At 44.2% G+C, this 18,520-nt stretch overlaps 1 protein-coding gene across 1 annotated transcript in view; it reads right to left on the reverse strand.

Annotated features, from left to right (window-relative positions):
* Window positions 1-1,145: 1,145 nt before the first annotated feature.
* The window catches only part of TMEM132D (transmembrane protein 132D), a 272,972-nt gene continuing 255,597 nt past the window's right edge, over window positions 1,146-18,520 (reverse strand). Inside the window, exons 6-9 of the mRNA XM_026058813.1 lie at window positions 8,874-9,079; window positions 7,401-7,674; window positions 5,468-5,659; window positions 1,146-2,327 (exon numbers count right to left, since the gene is read on the reverse strand). Coding sequence (XP_025914598.1) covers window positions 1,146-2,327; window positions 5,468-5,659; window positions 7,401-7,674; window positions 8,874-9,079 — 1,854 coding nt within the window. The remainder of the gene's footprint in view (window positions 2,328-5,467; window positions 5,660-7,400; window positions 7,675-8,873; window positions 9,080-18,520) is intronic.

Raw genomic sequence — 18,520 nt, forward strand, 5'->3', positions numbered from 1 at the left:
GAGGGAAGAACAAAGAGGCAGTTGCTGTTGGTGTTCGAGTTCTGCACAAGTTACACTTACCCAAGAGAGAGGGGCCAACTTTGGTAAATGACAGCATGTAAAGCAAGTACCAGTGTGGTACCAACAGTGACTGTGCTTGGCGAGACCGCAGTGCGGAGAAGCGAGTGTGCCAGGTAGGGAAGGGAAGGGAAGGGAAGGAAGAAGCCACCACGCTTCCAAAGCTGACTGGGGCTAGGAGGTGCCCTCAGGCTACCAAATGGGGAGTGCTCCAGGAAATGCTGGGAATACAAATTTGAAACAGGACAATCAAAGAAAGTGGGCTTTTAAAAATAGCTTGGTTCTCTCAAACGTTCCAGAACGGACCTTCCTTTACACAAGTGGTATTCTGAGTATAGATTATATCTTCTCCTATTTTACAAATTAAGAAATACTGAAAATTGGCTGGCAAAGTTTATTATCTTGGCATCTACTTAAAAAGAGAGGTTCAGTTTTAACTGTATATGTGTATCCATTCTCAGTGCTTGGGAGGCAAACATGCTGGTTTGTAAACAGCCCAGTTACTCCTTCTTCCCCTCAAGATTCTTTGGAAAACTCATGACTTTGCAGCTATGGCAGCTGCTCTGCTCACATTGTTGGTTTTGTCAGCTTTAAATTAATGTTCTTGGATAGATATTCTCTGCATGTGGCTTGAACGACATGCTTTCTTCGTTGATCTATTTATTCTGAGACCAATTTTTTGCTTTTAACCAAAGCTTGCAATATTGAACAGTAGAGCTGTGTGAACTTTGTAATATCCAAACTGCACTGGAGTTTGTTATATTTATTGATTTCCTGGGAAAGCTCAGAGAATGAGATCTTATTATTTTGCTAAGTTTTTTTTTCATGTTACCATGCATCAAAAAACCTCACACATCTCTCACTTCCATCTCTGAGCACAGAGAAGATTTGAATTGTAAGAGCTGCCCAGGATCTCTGCTCTCCCAGCTGCTTTTGGGTGGCTTCTTGGGGCTCCACTGAGTTATTATCCACCAGCTGATTCTTCTCATCAATGCAACATTTTGCCCCACTACCCAAAATTAAAGGCAGAAGGTGAGTGAAAAACAAACAAACAAACGAACCAAACAAAAAAGGTCTTTTGTGTTTCATTACGCATTTTCATGTAATCTCTCCATATAGTTCTTTAGTTCTTTGCATTCCCCCAGGTCCATATCCTGGCAGACCCATTTAATATCATCCTCACTGCTCATCAAGATTGAGTTGACAGTTGGACACCCATCATCAGAGGAGATGGTGGTAAAAGTGGTGAATTTAACCCGTTTCCTCTTAGAGGTAGGAGAAGTAGTTGGTTCACTTTTCTGTTCTTTCCCTTCAGTGAATGTGGTCTCAGTAGACCTAAAAGCTTGTCCATTAATATTTTGCGGGGCATTTGTGTTGAGGAGATATTTGCTCTCTTCAAACTCCACTCCTCTGTCAACAGCTGTGATACATTCATCTTGTTGGGATGAGAAGTTTATGTGATTCTCCAGCAGTTCTGTCCTGTTGCTCAGCCCAACCCAGTCATGAGAGTGGCTCATACCCTCTTGCTCTTCAAAGGGAACTTGTTTGTGTCTGTACTTCAAAGCAAAAGTGACACAATTGATAAGGAAGACCAGAATTGCCAGGCAAAAGACTCCTAGCAGAGCATACATTCCTATCTCCAGATCGCTGAGTCCCCTGGGAGTTTGGAGTAGGTCATTTTCTTCCAAATCTCCATTGTTTCTTGGCAGATCTACCTGTGCAGGGAAGCTTGTGAAATCTATTGGGATATTCTGCAGATGACTGTCGTCATCCAGGAGGCTTTCTCTGTCTTCCTTTTTACTTAAAACAGACTTTTGAGTGGTGCTCCATTTGCCTTCCTCTTGGCCCATTGAGGAGCTATAATAGTGGCCATCTGGCCCAGCTCTTTCCTGTAATGTGGTTTTCTGACGCCGGTCACTGGTATGATTTTCTAGGTGGACACCAGCACCTCTGTGTTTGCTGTCGCTGATGTTAGGGTTGGCATCACTCTGCCCAAACTTGACTTTAACGCTACCGTTCCCAACAGCCAGGATGCTCTTCCTTTTGGATTTCTGGCACGATTCACTGATCACCATCTCCACCTTCACCAGTGTCCCCTGGCCTTCTGTCTCTGCAGCAATCACAGGCCACTTGAATTTAGGGTCATGGTGAACAGAGACCACCTTCTCATCCAGAGATGTAGCTGACAAGGAGAAGTCTTTGGAGTCATAAATATCTAGGGGCATGACAGAGCCATCACTGAACTGGATCCAGCAGCTGATGGCTGCTTCCTGTTATATATAAAACAAATATACACACACTCAGAATAAACACTGAAGGAAATATGTTCTGTCCTGGTCTATTCCCTCCTCCCCACAAGACCCATATGCCATTTATACAAAGAAAAGAAATAAAAAGGCAGAGCAAGAAAATTAATTTCTTGCTAAGATGCTAAAAGAAATGCTAGTTTAAAACACTCATTGAAAACAAGATTTGTTTTCCCAAAGGTGCTAAAAGGAGCTGTGTCCCATGGGCTCTGCAAAATCTACTTCAGCACCATAATAAATTGCATGTCAAAAGGCATTACCAGCTACTGAGATCATTTACTGTTGTATATTTAAATGAAAAAATATATTACATTATTTCTAAACTGCTTAAAATACAAAGTCTCCTCTTGTTATACACAATGCATGTTAAAAAATACCTAATCCAGCAAATAGGCCCATACATGACTCTCCACGCCTTCAGTCCTGGATTTTTGTCTCTCAAATGAAATAACTGTTTTGTACAAACAGAGGAAGCAGATCAGTTGCTTTTTTAGAAAATGACCAGGGTAATTTTCAAGGCTGCTAGCAATTAAAAGCAAGACAGCAATGAAGCTTAATTTTGCATCACAGCAACACAACCTTGTACACTTCAGAGTCCATGGAAGTTTACTGACTGTAAAGGGGTCAGACCAGAGCACTAATTCTATATGTGCATATGTATAAGGGTGCAGCATTTCTGGAAACCTTGCCTTTTGGTTTCTAACTTGAGACATTTTAAAGAATTCTTAGATTTCAGAGAACATAGGCTTACCAGTTTCTGAAAATCAGGCCCTCTAAGGACTCTCAAATGGCTATCAAAACTTTACACGCTACCTGAAAAGATCTTGGTATTCATACATAAACTGGTTGCAGGCAAAATGCAGATAGCTCCACTGGAATCAAACTCATGCTTCTGACAGTCTGACTCTCTATGACTCGCTAGGACATTTGCACTTTATTAGACACTGGCGAATCCACAGAAGACTGACCCCTGGTGAGATGAGTGGATTCTCTGGTGTCTAAAATGAAGTGAACTCTTGTCTGGTCAGAGTTGGGATTGCTCTGCTCTACAGGACAGCCTGACGGACAGACAAAACACACAACCACACTTGCAGCAAGTGTGATTATACAAGTCTTGTTTCCTTAAATAAACAAGGTTTCAAACAGTCTGGGTTTACATTTTAACTCAACATACATGAAAAGAATATTTATCATTATCTTTTAACTCATTTTTACCACATAGTGGTTCACCTGTTCAGATCACAAAGGACAGGCCTCCTGCCTTTTGGGATTGTATCCTGCATAATCTGCTGGCCTGAAATCCTTACAGCCATAAAGCTTCCAGGGCTTCGGTGGGAGATTTGCCTGTGTCTCTATTTCAGGACTGAGACCTAAGACTTTGCTGACACTGTCATAAATCTTGGCTTTGTGTTTATTAATCCTTGGATGTTTCTTGAAGGCCGCATAGAATTTATGTCATCAACCCTCATCCTCCCACTGTGCTGCTTAAACCTGCACAATCATTTAATAATTTTGCATTGCTCTGTTTATAGGGATTGTGCTCTAAAAATTGTGTGCTAAGCAATGGAAGGAATTAGATGCCTATCAAAGCCGAGTCAGTCCTTGAAGGGTGGAGGATGCACATCTTTCTTGCTGGTTTAATTTAGATTTGATGGGGTTCCAGTTGTACCCTGGCATCCAGAGAGGGATTCATACAGTCTCCGTTTCTGGAGTCTGAAATGTCATAGCTGGTCAGCATGCTGGGACTAAATGCCATCAAGCTGAGCTTTTGGGCTGATTTCAAGGTAGTTTGTTTAACTCCCCATGTCAGCAATGTATTAGCTCAATGGCCTTACTTCTAGCTGTGTGGCATTGATTTCTTAACTCTTGGAAGTCTATGGGAGCCTGATTTTTATCACCCTATAAAGACAGCAGTTCTGTGTTATTTCTCATCTCTCATCCCAAGGATAAGACCCTATGATGAATGAAAGCATCTCAAAAGTTGGCCAGATATCAAATGTGCATGCCCTGATCATTTACCTTTAAAGCTCAGAATATGTATAAGCATTAAGCACCCAGTGCATCCTTGATGTAAGTTCCTGACTGATGGATTTGGGCTGGAAAAAAAGTTTTAATTTCAAATGTAGATGAAAGCACAAGGAACTGATGGAAACACTGCAAAGTCCAAAAGCCCTTGGTAATTGCAGACAGGGACAGTGCGAGTGTACAGATGCCCAAGCATAAGGATTTCAAAACTGTGAGAACCTGAGCAGTGCAAGGTTTGGCTTAACTGTTCCTAGCACCAGAAGAAAGAACAGGGGAAGTCTCATATTGCTCATGGAGTTACCCCAGGGCAAAGGCAGGAACAAAGCTAATGAACAGTGGAGAGAAGACTGCAGTTCTCCTCAGGCACAAGATAAGATTTATCATGACAGGGGAACCTACAAAGATCTGAGAGAAGAGAAAGGGAACATGATATGGTAGTGATCGCTGTGAAAAGAAGCTAAGAGTAACAGATAAAATTCTTGGTTTATGAAATCATGAATCATGAAATGAGTCAATGATTCTGATTCATATTCTGGTTATGAATCAGAAAGAATGGGATGTTTCCCAGTTTCTAAAATGCTTACAGAAAGTAACTAAATGAATAAGAGTTTGGCACTATGCAAAACAACCGTCTCATGTAAAGATGGACATAAAGGTTTGATTTGGATGCCTGTGGTGGGAGGCTGAACTCAGCAACCCAGACAGCAATATCTCCTCTGATCTGGTAGGTGATGGATGGGACAGAAGTGTGTTTGTGTGTGTGTGTGTGTGTCCTGTTGCTTATTTATGACATGTCATTGAGCCATGTGTAGAACTTCATCTTATTTACGGGATGCAGCCAGGAGAGATGAGGCATGTTAATTTGTTGACTCATGGACTCAGGTTGTATACACATGTTGCCATTTTTGTGAGATCTTTGTTTTTTTATTAGGGCACCTGATGGCCTTCAGACACAAGTGCCTATAAAGAAAATGCTTTATTAGCACACTATTAATAAAAGTCTGCCTGATCTCATCAGTTTGTAAGGCTGTGTAGTGAATCAGAGCACCAGAATACAGTACACATGTGGGCAACACTACCTGTTTTGGAGACTGGAGCAGATCTTGCGCTACTGCTGTAGCAAAGATGGCCTTATTGCTTCCTGGACTGAGCTGCAGAGAAAGCGACAATCCAGTTACCAGCTGCACTCCCAGGTCAGTTATTGTCACCTTCTCATCCAGAACTGTCACTGTCTTCTCAGCCAAGATAGCATCTGAAAGGGGGGACAATATCTGAAAAGAAAAATCAAAGTCAGCAACAATCCTTTTGCATATCCAAAATGGTTACATGGAGCTACTGTAATGCATGTGAGTGGTATCAGTTACTAATGGGCAGAATTACTTCTAGCAGATCTTTAGACACTATTAAAATATGATTAATAAATGGCCCATCACATTTTGTAAGTCTTCAGCACCAACAGGGTGCTTATAGCATCTTTTACCAATGTAATTCTAATCAGCTATGCTATTCACATCTGTGAGAAGCTAACTACATCTATCTCAGATGTATGAACTATTTGTAAATGCAATTTTACTGTGAAATGCTATTTTTTCTCACGATCATGTTTTTAGGTAGTATATGTATATCATGTAAGCTATAGATTTATATACAATCCATAGAAATAATGGCATTCATTCCTATCCTGCAGAAAGAAAGGCTAACAGTTTGCTAGAGAAAACACTCATTATACTGTACACAAAACTGACAAAGAAAGCTTGCTTTGATTAAAAAAATATATGGAGGTCAGTGCACTGATACATGACCTCCAAAGACATGCATTTACAAGCAAGTTGAATTTAATGATGCATATGGGGCATGGAACATTTTTGAAGCAGTTTACAAGAGGTATTCTTTAAAATGTACCTTGCTCTTGGCTTCTTTCCCTTGGAATTTTCTTTTCACATTCACTCAGATTTTTATGTGCATTAGCGGGAGCATTACAAGTCTCAGAGCTTTGGAAGATCATTTATAAAATCTTTTACAGATTTTGTGGAAAGTCATAATCTTGGAATCCCATTTCTCCAGACCTGGCAATGTGTGTTATTAACAAGTGTGGTGGTTCTTTTTTGGTTTGACAGTTTGGGATCATGAACAAGCTTGGAGAGCTTGATTTTTTTTCCTGTTCCGGTGCTTGTTAACATGTTTTCTCCTTTGCAGTATCACTGGGTTAATCTCTTTTTTCTGGGACCCCATTTTCTAGGCCAGTATTTGTCCACACGTCAGTAAGAAATGTATTTGAAAAGCTGCCATAGCCACAATGCACAGGTTTAGGCAAGTTGCTTTAGATGGGGATACTGAGGCACAGCCACATACACAGCGGCATTTCTTGTGGCAAACGCTTGGCCATGCTAGCTGAAACTGATGAAGCCAATATCTGCACCTCTAGAGAATACTACCTAGCTCTCACTAATCACTCAGTCTTTTAACACCATTCTTCAAGTGCCAATGATTATTATTCTTTTGTGCATACTCTGAACTGTACCCTAATGTTTATATTTTGTAACACAACCCTTGAACTTGCAAGACTAGCAGGGTTTTGATCCTATGGGACTCATATTCCCAACTCAGTTCCTCAGCAAGCACTAGTTAATATTGACCATAGCACTCTGCTCTGTCAACACAGGCTTTGACAAGACTAAGCTATTTCATTAACTGCATTCCTTGTGCTAGCCCCTATACTGGCTCCAGTTTCAGAAATGGCCTCAGACAAATACAATCAGAAAGAGCCTCTCTAATTACACAGGTTGGGCTAAATTTATTAAAACTTCAATCTACATACTTCAGGGCACAAGACAGGAAGAGAAACCCATCACTCCTGCGTGCTCCAGTCCTTGCTGAAGCTCTGCTCCATTCCAAAATTCATGGCTCTCATTTCCACTGCTAATGGAAGAGGCTGCTGTACTTGATCAACACCTCAGTTCCCAAGGTGGAGGGTTAAGGGAGGAAAGGGAGCAAGTCATTCCTTTTCCCTACCTGAATTGTCGTCATTCCAAGCTCCTGCCCAATCAAAACCTGTCCGTCCTGCAGCTTAGCGATTCGTGGCTCCTCCACCTGCATGAAGTCACTCACCAGGTCGGTGATGTCAATCTGCCAGTCAGAACCCAGCAAATAGCTCAGCTGGCCGCCAGGGTCTGAGGCTTCAGCTACAAACTGAGTGAGGACTCGCACCATCGCATGCTGGTACTGAAGGGCGCAGCCTCTTCCCTTCCGTTCATCCTCTTCTTCATCATCACTGTCTCTGGCTGGTCTGGTAGGACAACAAGAGTCAAAAAATTATGAGAAACTGAGGCTGGGAGAGCTTGCAACAGGACAGCTCTTGCTGACAGAAGTCTGCAGCCTGGTTGGTGAACCAAGGGGCTAGTTTCCCTTTCCGTTGCTCTGCAAGGTTGTGTCCCAACACTGAAGCTGCTGCTTTGAAACCTATTTTTGAAACCTATCAGGTTCCCCCACTTTTATCTTGTTTCCCTTATTTATAACTGAGGTCTTCAGGCTGCCTGGCTTCCCAAAACAGCTTAACAGCTAACATCATCAACTGGCTTGCAGGCTTCTCTACCTCATTGTCCTCTCCAAATCTCTGATGATTTTTCCATGTTAACTCCTTACTTTCAGGACCTTCATGCTTTTTTCATTCTGGATATTCGCAGCCTACCAAATCCACATGAGCCACTTGCATACACATGTCAGTGTTGCCATGGAAATCTCCTGTGTCTGCATCTGCATACACATCCCTTTCTGTATGGCATTCAGGGGCACTCCTTGAAATCCCCATATTTTGCTGTGATACTAACCAAGACCTGGTAATAAATGATGTGTTCATAGGTAGGCTGGAATAGAAAGAGCCTACTTTATTCACTTGTTCTTCTGGTTTTTAATAATGTTGTCAACAAATACAAATGGTCTAGATCCGACTACATCCATCCTATGCCCTGTCCTTCGCATGCCATGCACCTGCAGGTGCAGACAGTATCTTTAAAGCCCTAATGTAGCAATGCCCTCATTCTGGGACACTCTGACCAGGGTCACTGCACTCTACAGTACTAAAAATAGGGAATAAATATGTACCAATTGTGACCTTTAACAATGAGTAAATTAACTGACAGGATCTGTGAACCAGGTCAGAGTCCAGCCAGCCTTGCCAGAGCTGGTCCTTGTTGGTGTCTTCCTGCCGCCCCCAAGGTTGACCCTGCCTAACTTGACCAATGGGCCCTTTTCATCTAAGTCACTAGCACTATAAAAGGAAATTGATTTCCAATGCAGGATCATGCAATCTGTGGTTTCCATTTCCTTCATAAGTCCAGTGCAGCAGCCTAATGAATAAATGTCTGGTGACCTTCAAATTTACACTGGAATTGCATTAAGGCCAAATGAGTGTGTTCGGATCCACTGGTCCTGACAGGTCTTTGGCAAGTGCACAACCCAGAATGAGCATTCTCTAATGAAACCTACCTCTTATTAGAGATGATGGGGACTCTCCACCCCTTGATCTGATTTAGTTCTGTGTCAGAGACCTCTATCTGCAGCGGGAGACGAGGAACCCAGACTGTCATTTCTAAAGGGGCACTCAGATGCTGGTAAGTAAAATTAACTATGACATTCACTTTGCCTTTCATTTCCTTCCCATTGACAAAGACATAGTCACATCGGTCAGAAACCTGAAAAAAAGAGAAAGAAAAAAAAATTAATGAGTCTCTTCACAAAATAATGAAGTACACCACATGCTGGTAAAGTGAGAGGAAGGAAGAGAGAGGATTTAGGTTTAAACTAGCTCTAGGTTCAAAGGACAACTAGGAATAACAAGAAAAGTGCCTGACGTGCCCTCGATAGCCTGTATAATTTGGCATCATTTTAAAAAGCAGGCTTTTCCTGCTGTAAATGTTTCCAAAAATCAAAGATAAAAGAACAGCTCCCTTCTGTCTTTAATTCTCGCTGCTGCTCTAGGATGGCTGGTTCTGATTGCCCAGTCCCAGTGCAGCGGCACAGGGACAGGATTCCTCTCCCCAGAGCTCAGCCGGACTGTACTATCTTCCTCCTCTACTTCATGTGCAGCCCAAGGAATATGGCATATACATGGGAAGGAAGAGTTAAGTAACTGCCTGCGTATGTAATTCTGTAGGGGAGCAAATTTCTCCAGTCAACATGAACTGCTGTTGCAGACAGGTGACAGGCTGCTGGGAGGCACGTGGTTTGGTAGGCAGAGCCCTGCCCTTCTGGCTTGCAATGAAGTGCACCCCCAAATGGGGACAGAGGGTTCGTAGGAGAGCCCCTTTCAAAGAAAATATGAAGCCAAACTCATGATCACTTGGTCAGGACTTTGTGGGAAGGCTGAAGGTGCCTCTGTGCAAGCGTTTGGACAGTTTCTGAGCTTTCCATATCGTTTTCTCCTGGAAGAAGGAGGTTTGTCCCAGTCCTCAACAAAGCAATTCCTCAAACCTGCTGCGGACTCCACTGAACACAAAGAGCTGGGAGGGGAAGACCTTTGCTGCAGCCAGGTGAGCAAAACTGGGAACCTTCTTTCTCAGCAAATGGAGGAGCAGTCAGGACTGGCTTGATGAGCACAGAGTGCGGTTCCACTGCTACTTTCCCGTATTTAAAAATGATTGGCATCTCAATACTTTCAATGCCATTGATTCATCAGATGAATAGGTTCTGCAAGAGTCCTATATGGGTGTCAGGGAAGTGGTGGTCACGCCAAAACTAATCACAAGGGAAGAACTCACTGATGCCCAGTGGTGCTCATTGGGGCCAAACACATCATCTCTGCCGCAGGCCCGACAAAAGTCTTACACAATGGTCTCCTCAAGCTGGTCCGATGTCACTTTATTTATTACCTGCAGCTCTGGACATCAATATTTGTGAGAGTTACTAAATCTCACTCAAGCGATTTAGCAGCTATTGCAAGCATCTAGGTGAGCTGACAGGACCTGTTCATTACAGCTAGTTAAAATATATGAGTAAATGTACATGTCAAATAATTTATTAACTACCACTTTACGGTGCTGATGAGCTGAAGGAATGATCTATTAAAACCCTGAACTCTTTTTGCAATCCATTACCAGTCAGACCTTCTATTCTATTCTGTGGATATATTTAATATTTCTGACTCCAGAATGCACAGTCTCATACTCATCTGAATTTAATGCCATTTTCTACTTTTCTGTTTAAATGCTAAATGAATTTAAATCGTATTTAAACATTACCAGCTTTTGTGGGATAATTTGCATTCCTAATATTATTATCTTTAAACAACAACAAAACCCCTTGCAGATAGTTCCATAGCAAATCCATTTCCATCCTTGCTTGTCTGAGCCCAGGTAATGTACCACAAACTGAAAGGTTATCATTACTCTTGCACTGCCTCTCTTGCAAGCAGCGGGTGTTGTTTTAAGGTCAAATTCTTAGAGTTGCTAATGGTTTCAGCAGGAAAATAATGAGTTTATTTACAGGCAGAATTATGTTTTTAGGGATAGTCTCATGTTAGCATGTTTTACAGTAGCTGTTAACAGCTCCTGTCAGGATCCAGCTTCATTGTGCTGTACAGTAAGAAAAACTCAGATGCTGTCGAGAAGGCTCAAAGCGTGGGAGAAAGTAACTCTAGGAAAGGGACTCCCAGCAGGTACCTGAATGCAGAGGAGTCCTGGCTCTGGCTGGAGCCCTTATCACTAATGTAATACCTGCTTAATCGTAATGCTGATCCAAACTGGCCTGAGCTGAAGATGATGAGACTGTGCAAAAGCCTGGGAGAAACTGCATGTGTGCCTGTGTAAGTGGCTAGAGGGAAGGCTGGTGGCACGGATACATCCCCTTCTGGGAGCAGCACGTCTGGTTTCCGTGCATGCAGGGATGCCATCAACTCGGAAAAAGCAGGGAGGGAGCAGGCCTTGCCCCTGCATCCATGCAAAAGGAACAGTAAAGTGAGTGCAATACTTTCAGGGCAAAAACTACTTCATGCTTCCCACCCACAACATCTAACAACCAGTCCGACAGGCGGGAAGTCAGAAGCCCATCAGACAGTGCCTGGTACAGCTGCTCCTTCTCTAGCCTCGTCTTACCTAGCTTCTGTGAGTGAAATCTTCTATTCCTTGCTGGCACTGCGCTTGCCCCTGTTGCCTTTTTGTATTTCAAGTGCTGTTCTGAAACCAGACAGCTCTCCTACGTGCTAATAAGCTCTGCCTGCTGTTTTCTACCTTTCTCTTTTCCCTGGGATGCTGGTGAGGAGGAAAACCGGGCAGTGTCTCAAAGTGCTGGGTTTCACCTGCGAGGCAGCAGGGCAAAGTGTGAGACAAGGTGGCCCCAAGGAAAATACTCTGCCCAGGACCCGAATGGCCTGAGGGCCTTCACGTGCCCTTGTGCTCTGCAGGCTGGACACCGCTTACAGGTGAATGGCCGGCATACAGTGATTTTCTTCTTCTTTACCATGGGGCTGGGGTAACAGCTTCCAGCACCGCTTCCTTACTGCCTCTGCTTCTTGCTAGCACCACCTAGCACTCATGTGCCTTAGCTAATTAACACATTAGGCAATTATGTGTCCCCATGAGTGGTTAACCTAGGATTGAAACCCTTTGTTAGTGATTTAAGGTACAAGATAAGCTTCTGTGCCTTGCAGCACAGAAATCACAGCTGGGGGATCTCTGCAAGCCACCGCAGCCTCTGCTCACACAGCACCGAGCCCCAGGGTCCTGTTCCCCGCAGACCCCGGCCTCTCCCCACCCTGCACCCTGCAGCAGGGCTTTTGAATGACATTAGTAAGGGAAGAAAATCAGCTTCTCGGATTTTAAATTCATTAATGCTCAAGCAATAGCAAGAAAAACAAAAGTTGGCAGGCAAACAGACTTCAGTTCCAAGTTTATCAGGGGTTATTATAGAGAGAGAGTTAAAAAAAATTTCAGCCTTAAAAACCTCCTACATGAATGATTAAAGAAATACCATGACCTTGTGCTTTTAAGATTATGATTTACAAAACAAACTGACGGTCAGGGAAAAAATGAGTAGGCTTGGGATAGCCGTTCCCTCCTGTTTCCCTTTCTGCAAGCCAGGACAGCAATAACTATGAGATCATTCAGTTCCCAGCCAGCCCTTCACTGATTGAATGAATAAGCATCACTGTTCTGCTGCAGTTTGCATGCAGTCCTAACAGAGCAACACCAAAACACGGTGCAAAATACAGTACATTTTCATAAATCAGGCTGGGACATTCAGAAACAGGTCGTCAATAGAAAGGCCGATTAGCCAGGCCGCTGTTACTGCAGACACATCCGAACCATTCATCTTGCGGCACCAGAGAAAGAGCAAAAACTGTAAAAGAAAAAACTCCAAGCTTCTCTGCCTCTTTTGAGACTGAGTTTTCTAAGCTGTTTCTTGGAAATGAGTCACTTGTGCGTATTTTGTGCAATGAGTTTGACGAGCCTCAGCCGAGCCTCCACAGGACGAACACGCACACGGTAAGCAAAGAGGCAGCCAAGGGAGCAGAGCAGGCGGCCGCCCCGCAGGCTGCCGCTGGCCCTCCTGAGCCTGCTGGGCTCCTCTGCAATCTGCAAAGGATTTCAGCTCCTCAGGCTGCCCAGCAGCCCCTTTCCTTCAGCCTTAATTCCTACAAGCAGCCTTTCGCTCCCAGCCGCCTTTGCCCTGCTGCGGTGCGCGTTTTACACGGCTCGCCACACACGGCGGAAACGGCCCCGCTCCAAGTTTAGGAAACGCGCGAACGGACCAAACGCACGCAGCCCTGCAGACGTGCGCGCGTTGCGCGTGTGAACGAGGGAGGGCCTGCGCTCTGACTGCTCCCCAAACGGCCACTAAGGGCGATTATGAGGTTACCAGAGCTTTGTCCCAAAACAGACAGATTTCCAAAAACCGCTAAACACATTATAAAAAGTAAGAGGAACTGCAAAGGAACTGGAGCATGGTGGGGGATTTGCAGGGAAAAACAATATATTTTTTTCCAAAATCTTGGGACTTCCACCCATATCTCCTTTTCCTTTTCTCTTGCCTTTGAGTTTTGATCTCTCATGGCAACCCTGTTTTTCAGTAAAGGTGAAAAGGGCTTGAGAGAGAAAGAGTACATTTTCTTTTACTGCTAATGTACTCCTGGAATACGTCTCTCTATGTTGTGGCACTGTAACACAAGGACATTATAATGCCATTAAATCCTTCTGGTGCTGTGCTCCCTTGCTAAAGCCTTTCCGGGCTTTGTGTCACCGGAGCTTTTCACACAACGACGCTGAGCTGCCTTCCATTAATTAAGGGAGGCTATACTTAGTTCAAGATGCTCCAGAAACTCTCTCAATACAGGGAACTTTTATCTCTTGAGGGAACTGGGGTTTGAATGGCTTTTTTAGGCATGAACTTGGTAGGATATGGAAGTACTCTGGGTTTCATTTGGCTCCTGCAGCTCCACCTCTTTTTCTTACATCGGTGAACAACTAAGAAAGCTTCATCCGAGTCGCATGCAGATATCTAATCGCAGTGAGCCAGGGCGGCGGAGGTTAGAGGTCCCTTATTGCCAGCATGGTACAGAATTAGCAATGAGATTTGTAAGTGCACCGTGCACATCCTAAACACGTGGCTGCTGGCAAGTTGGATGTTGAGTTCAATCGTCAACGCTGCAAAATGCGCGGAGCGGAATATTTCAAATGTGCTCAGCATTGCACTTAATTCAAAACCCCGCTCATGTAGTCCGAAATGGGAACAGAGTCAAGTCAGTGCTGCTCCCTACCACAAAATCCTCACTGTAGATATTCATTCCTCAGCCCCAAGAGCAGCTCTACACATTAGGCATCCCAAAATCCACCTGCCAAAACTCCCCTCAGAATCCCCCCATAGTCTGTATACTCTTCAGGTTTGATGACAAGCAAGAGAAATCAGAATTTATTAGTTTCTCTTTTTTACTTCACAGTTTGCTAGACTACCTGAGGAAGAAAACACTAAGCCCTTTGTAGCCTTAGAGTAGCAGGACTTCAGCCAGCCTGGGAAAAACACGGAAAGAAGCAAGAAGGGCCCTCCTAGGTCACACGTGATTCCTGTTGCCCTGGCCTCCTGCACCCAGTGCTCCAGCAAGCAGTGGTCCCATCCCTTTCCTAACAGCATTTTACACTATCCTTTTGCAGGAGCTATGAGAAATTGTGTGGCTAACTCTTCCTTTGGTCCCACATACCCTGTGCTAGGTTTGGGCTGAAATGATGCCAAAGATCTAATGGGAAGGAAGGAATGGGGAATGAGTATCGCAATTCCCAGACGAGGTACTGACATTTCACTGTTAGTCCTCAGAAATATCTGGAAAACACTGTTCCCCCCCTCATTGTCACTATTAAATTCCCAGGGAATAATGGTGAAAACCTTACAGGAAACTGCTTTTCTGCTACAGTAATTCTGTTGGAGCTCATACAAAGTCACAGCTATTAAGTCTTTGAAAATAAGATGTACCTAGAGCAGTTACAAAGCTTCTGGTTTAGACATTTCAAGGGTGGCCAATTAGTAGAGCAAGTCTCTGATATTTCCACATAAGAATTTGTATTTTCGGAACATTCTGGGAATCTATCCCCAATCCGTGCTTCCGTAAGTGATCTCTCTCTGTGCAAGCATGCTCTGTTTGTAATGCACACTTAAAGCGCAGCCCTGTCGCCCTGGCAGGCTTATGGGATCTCTGCTGATTTAGCACTGTGCACACTTGCCTTGGTCTACCAGCATAAATGGTGATATTTAGTAACGTAAGTTATGTTAATGAATCCTGCCTAAATCACTGCTGTCAGAAGAAGAATGGGGGAGTCTCTTATAACCATTAAAAATGAATGAGGAGGGAAATAAATAAGCAAAAACTGCTCATTTGAGCTATAAAAGACTCCAGAACACAAGCTGTGTACCAAGGTACAAAAGGATGAGGCCATTATTAGCTCTATAAGTCACTTATAAATGACTCAGGGGAGGTGGAGTCACCTCTAATCACCCGTGCTTAACCCGCAGTGTTGGGGTAAGATTCGTTAAAGTGATAACCAACTCCAGCCTGAAATTATGCAAGACAGACAAATGATTATAATGAAGATGCAGCGCAAGGGGGTAGATACGCCTTCCAGTATATGTCTGGAGAAGAGACCTGTCCTAGTCTGGGATTCTGCGAGAACCCAGAGGATACGAAATCACCAGCCACAAATCTGCAATAGCAGATCTCTTAACCAGCCTGGATGCTGCTGGAACTGGGAGCAACCACCAAATAGCTGCTCCTGAGGAATAATTAAAGCACCTCCTGCATTGCAGAGAAGAGAAAGCTTTCTCATCCAGAAGGAAACAGTAGGGGCAAACAGATACCACGTCAAGTTTAGGGAGGCTCGTCCTGTTCCATAATTGCTCAGTGACTTGCACATTCAGTGGAGTTAACATCCCAAGCTGGGCTGCTCCACAGCTGGAGAAGGAAGAATGACTTGGCTTGAAATCTAGTGATTTGATTCCAGCCAGATTTTAAATCTAGCATCACGTTAACAGCTATCCCCACACTGGGGGATTTACACTGCCTAAGGTCTTCTTAATTTTAAATATCTGGAGTTTTGACTGCAAGTTTTGAAATACTTGCCAAAACCTGAAAATACCCTTTCAAAGTAAGTAAATTTCCAGCTGTGTTCACAATGTTTTTTTACTTGGTCATCGCCTTCACAGCTGGTTCCCCACTCCATGCAGCAAGATTGTGCCTCTGTGAGAGGTGGTGTCAAGTGCCCCATCTGGAGTCTGCAGGTGCAGAAAAAACCAAAGGGTGCTCTGGGTTTTGAAGGTCCACACCTTCAAAGTGTCTGCGCTGTTCTGTGTTGGTTTTCCTGCTGTAACAGCACGACTCCAAAAGCTACTTAGATCCACCACTATATCTGCTTTGTACCCAGAGACAAGCACCTTCCCAAGTTCCTGAGGGCGTTAGGGCTGCTTTCCTGCCGTGCAGCTCCATGGGATCACGTCCCACGCCCACCTAACCCTGCTCCAGAGCAAGTTCAGCAATGAACAGATATAAGCAGAGACCCATGCAGGAGAAAAACGGCGCTCTGGTAACCTTCTTACTGCACTAATCCACCTGAAGCACATTACAGGGGATACTGATTGAGAAAACTCTGATGCCAATTAATTTCTAAGAAAATTTTATTTTGCTCTATAGCTTTGTGGCATACATTAATACATTATCCTCAGCAAAATATACCTGAGTGAAATATGTAATGGCACATTTTAAAAGGACTCACAATTCTGGGCAAACATCCAATTCTAGCTGCAAGTTTAATACTTCTTCCTTTGTGAGCGTTAGGGATCTGACACAATGTTTGCAGTGTGTCAGTGTAACTGAAACCCCCCTTATTAAAAGTCTCTGCTGAGGAATCACCTTTTGGTTTTTTAAATCAAGATCTGAAGTATATAATTTCAGTGGATTTTTCCCTCCAATGTTAATTTTGTAGCCATTTCCACTTCTAAGAGCAGTCAAATATATCTTTATGCAGTGGATTTGCACGGAATCTATGCATTTTTCCAGGACACAATGACAGAAGAGCAGATGACAGTCATTTGTGGACATTCTTACACGCTGTCCTCACCCATGATTTAGTACACACCTATGGGCCACCTGCAGCGTGTAAAGGGCTTCTTGTCCCCACGGAGCCACTGTGCTCAGGCCAGCCAGGAGCCACGTGGCAGTGGCACATTGCTGCTGTCGTGGGATCCCTTTCCCTGGAGACTGGCAGTAGAGCTGCGTGGAGAACGAATGTTTCATTTCAGAAGGGCTTTCAAGACCCTTGCATTGGGTTTCATTTTTGGGTCACAAAATGCAGTTTCATCTCAATTTCAAATGCTTAAAATTATGTAAAAATAGCATACCATCAAGCAAAACGTTATTTTAAAATGACAAATCAAAACACTTCATTTTGGAAATGTCAAAACAAGATGTTTCTTTGACACAACGGGAACTCTGCCTTTCTTTTTTTTTTTTTCCCTTTCAGAGATGAAATTCCAGGGAAATTAACATCATTCTGTGAAGCATTTCTACAGAACTTCCAATTCTGACACAATATGTTTTGTCAAATTTTCTCCAATAAGCTGTAATCAACAGGGGCCATGGATCAAAACAAAAACATTACAATGAAACTCTGCCCAACTGAAACCCAAACGCGCCATGAAGTCTGGAGCATCTTTAGAGAAATGAATAGCGCTGTGCTCTTTTGCAGGAAGGAGGGTGAAGGCACAACCTTTCAGGAAGTCTGGGATTAGTTCCCAACTCTGTCACACGCTTCTTAGATGACCACGTTTAATTTATTTAGATTGGATTCTCAAGGCTATTGAAGAGGTAACTCCCACTGAACCCAAGCGGTGTTTAGTGGTTAAATCTCTTTAAGTATCTGGGCTTTAATCTCCCTGTGATGCATTTTTAAGATGAGGATACTGCTCCCTTGTTTTACAGGGATTTTGCGAAGCTTAATCTATAAGAAACAAGAAAGAGCTCAGGTGCTCGGGTTACATGAGTACATCTTGTCGTTGCCAAAATTTCTGTCGCTAGAAGCCAGTCCTTCGCTTTTCCCACCGGCGCCAGGAGGCAGCAGTCAAGCGGGGCCACCCAAAGCCCACGACCCTCTGCGTGGTGCGGGAGAGGCTGCGAGCGTAGCCCCGGCCGCCAGGCAGAGTGACGAGAAACCGAACGGCTGCGATCGCTCCTGCTGCTCTCCGCTCCCTGTGCTGCCACGGCCGCTCGGTGCTGCCGCTGGCCGCCCGGCAAGCCCTGCCGTCCAGCCGCAACGGGACGGCGGCGCTTCCCGCCCGCCGCTGCTCTCGCTGCCCAGTGGAGCTAGCTGGGGAGCCGGGCTGGACCCACCGCCTCGTGCTTTCGGTTTGAGAAGCCGCGACTGTTTGTAATGAATGTGACGATGCTTTCTCGCCTATGTTAATTAGGCTACATCTTCCTAGATCTCTGGAGCTGAAAACCACACGTGCTCTGTATTGTTCGCTGCAGTCATCCGGGGAAGCAGGGAGAAGAGCGACAAACACGTCCAATACCCCAAGCTCTCTTACCAGATGGAGGGGGGCCCCGAGGCCACACACTACTGCCAGCGACTCCTATATTCTCCCAGGGCAGCTGAAGGCTACTT

The sequence above is a fragment of the Apteryx rowi genome, unplaced genomic scaffold (genome assembly GCF_003343035.1).
Source record: "Apteryx rowi isolate R43461 unplaced genomic scaffold, aptRow1 scaffold_15, whole genome shotgun sequence".
In the NCBI taxonomy this organism is placed as follows: Eukaryota; Metazoa; Chordata; class Aves; order Apterygiformes; family Apterygidae; genus Apteryx; species Apteryx rowi.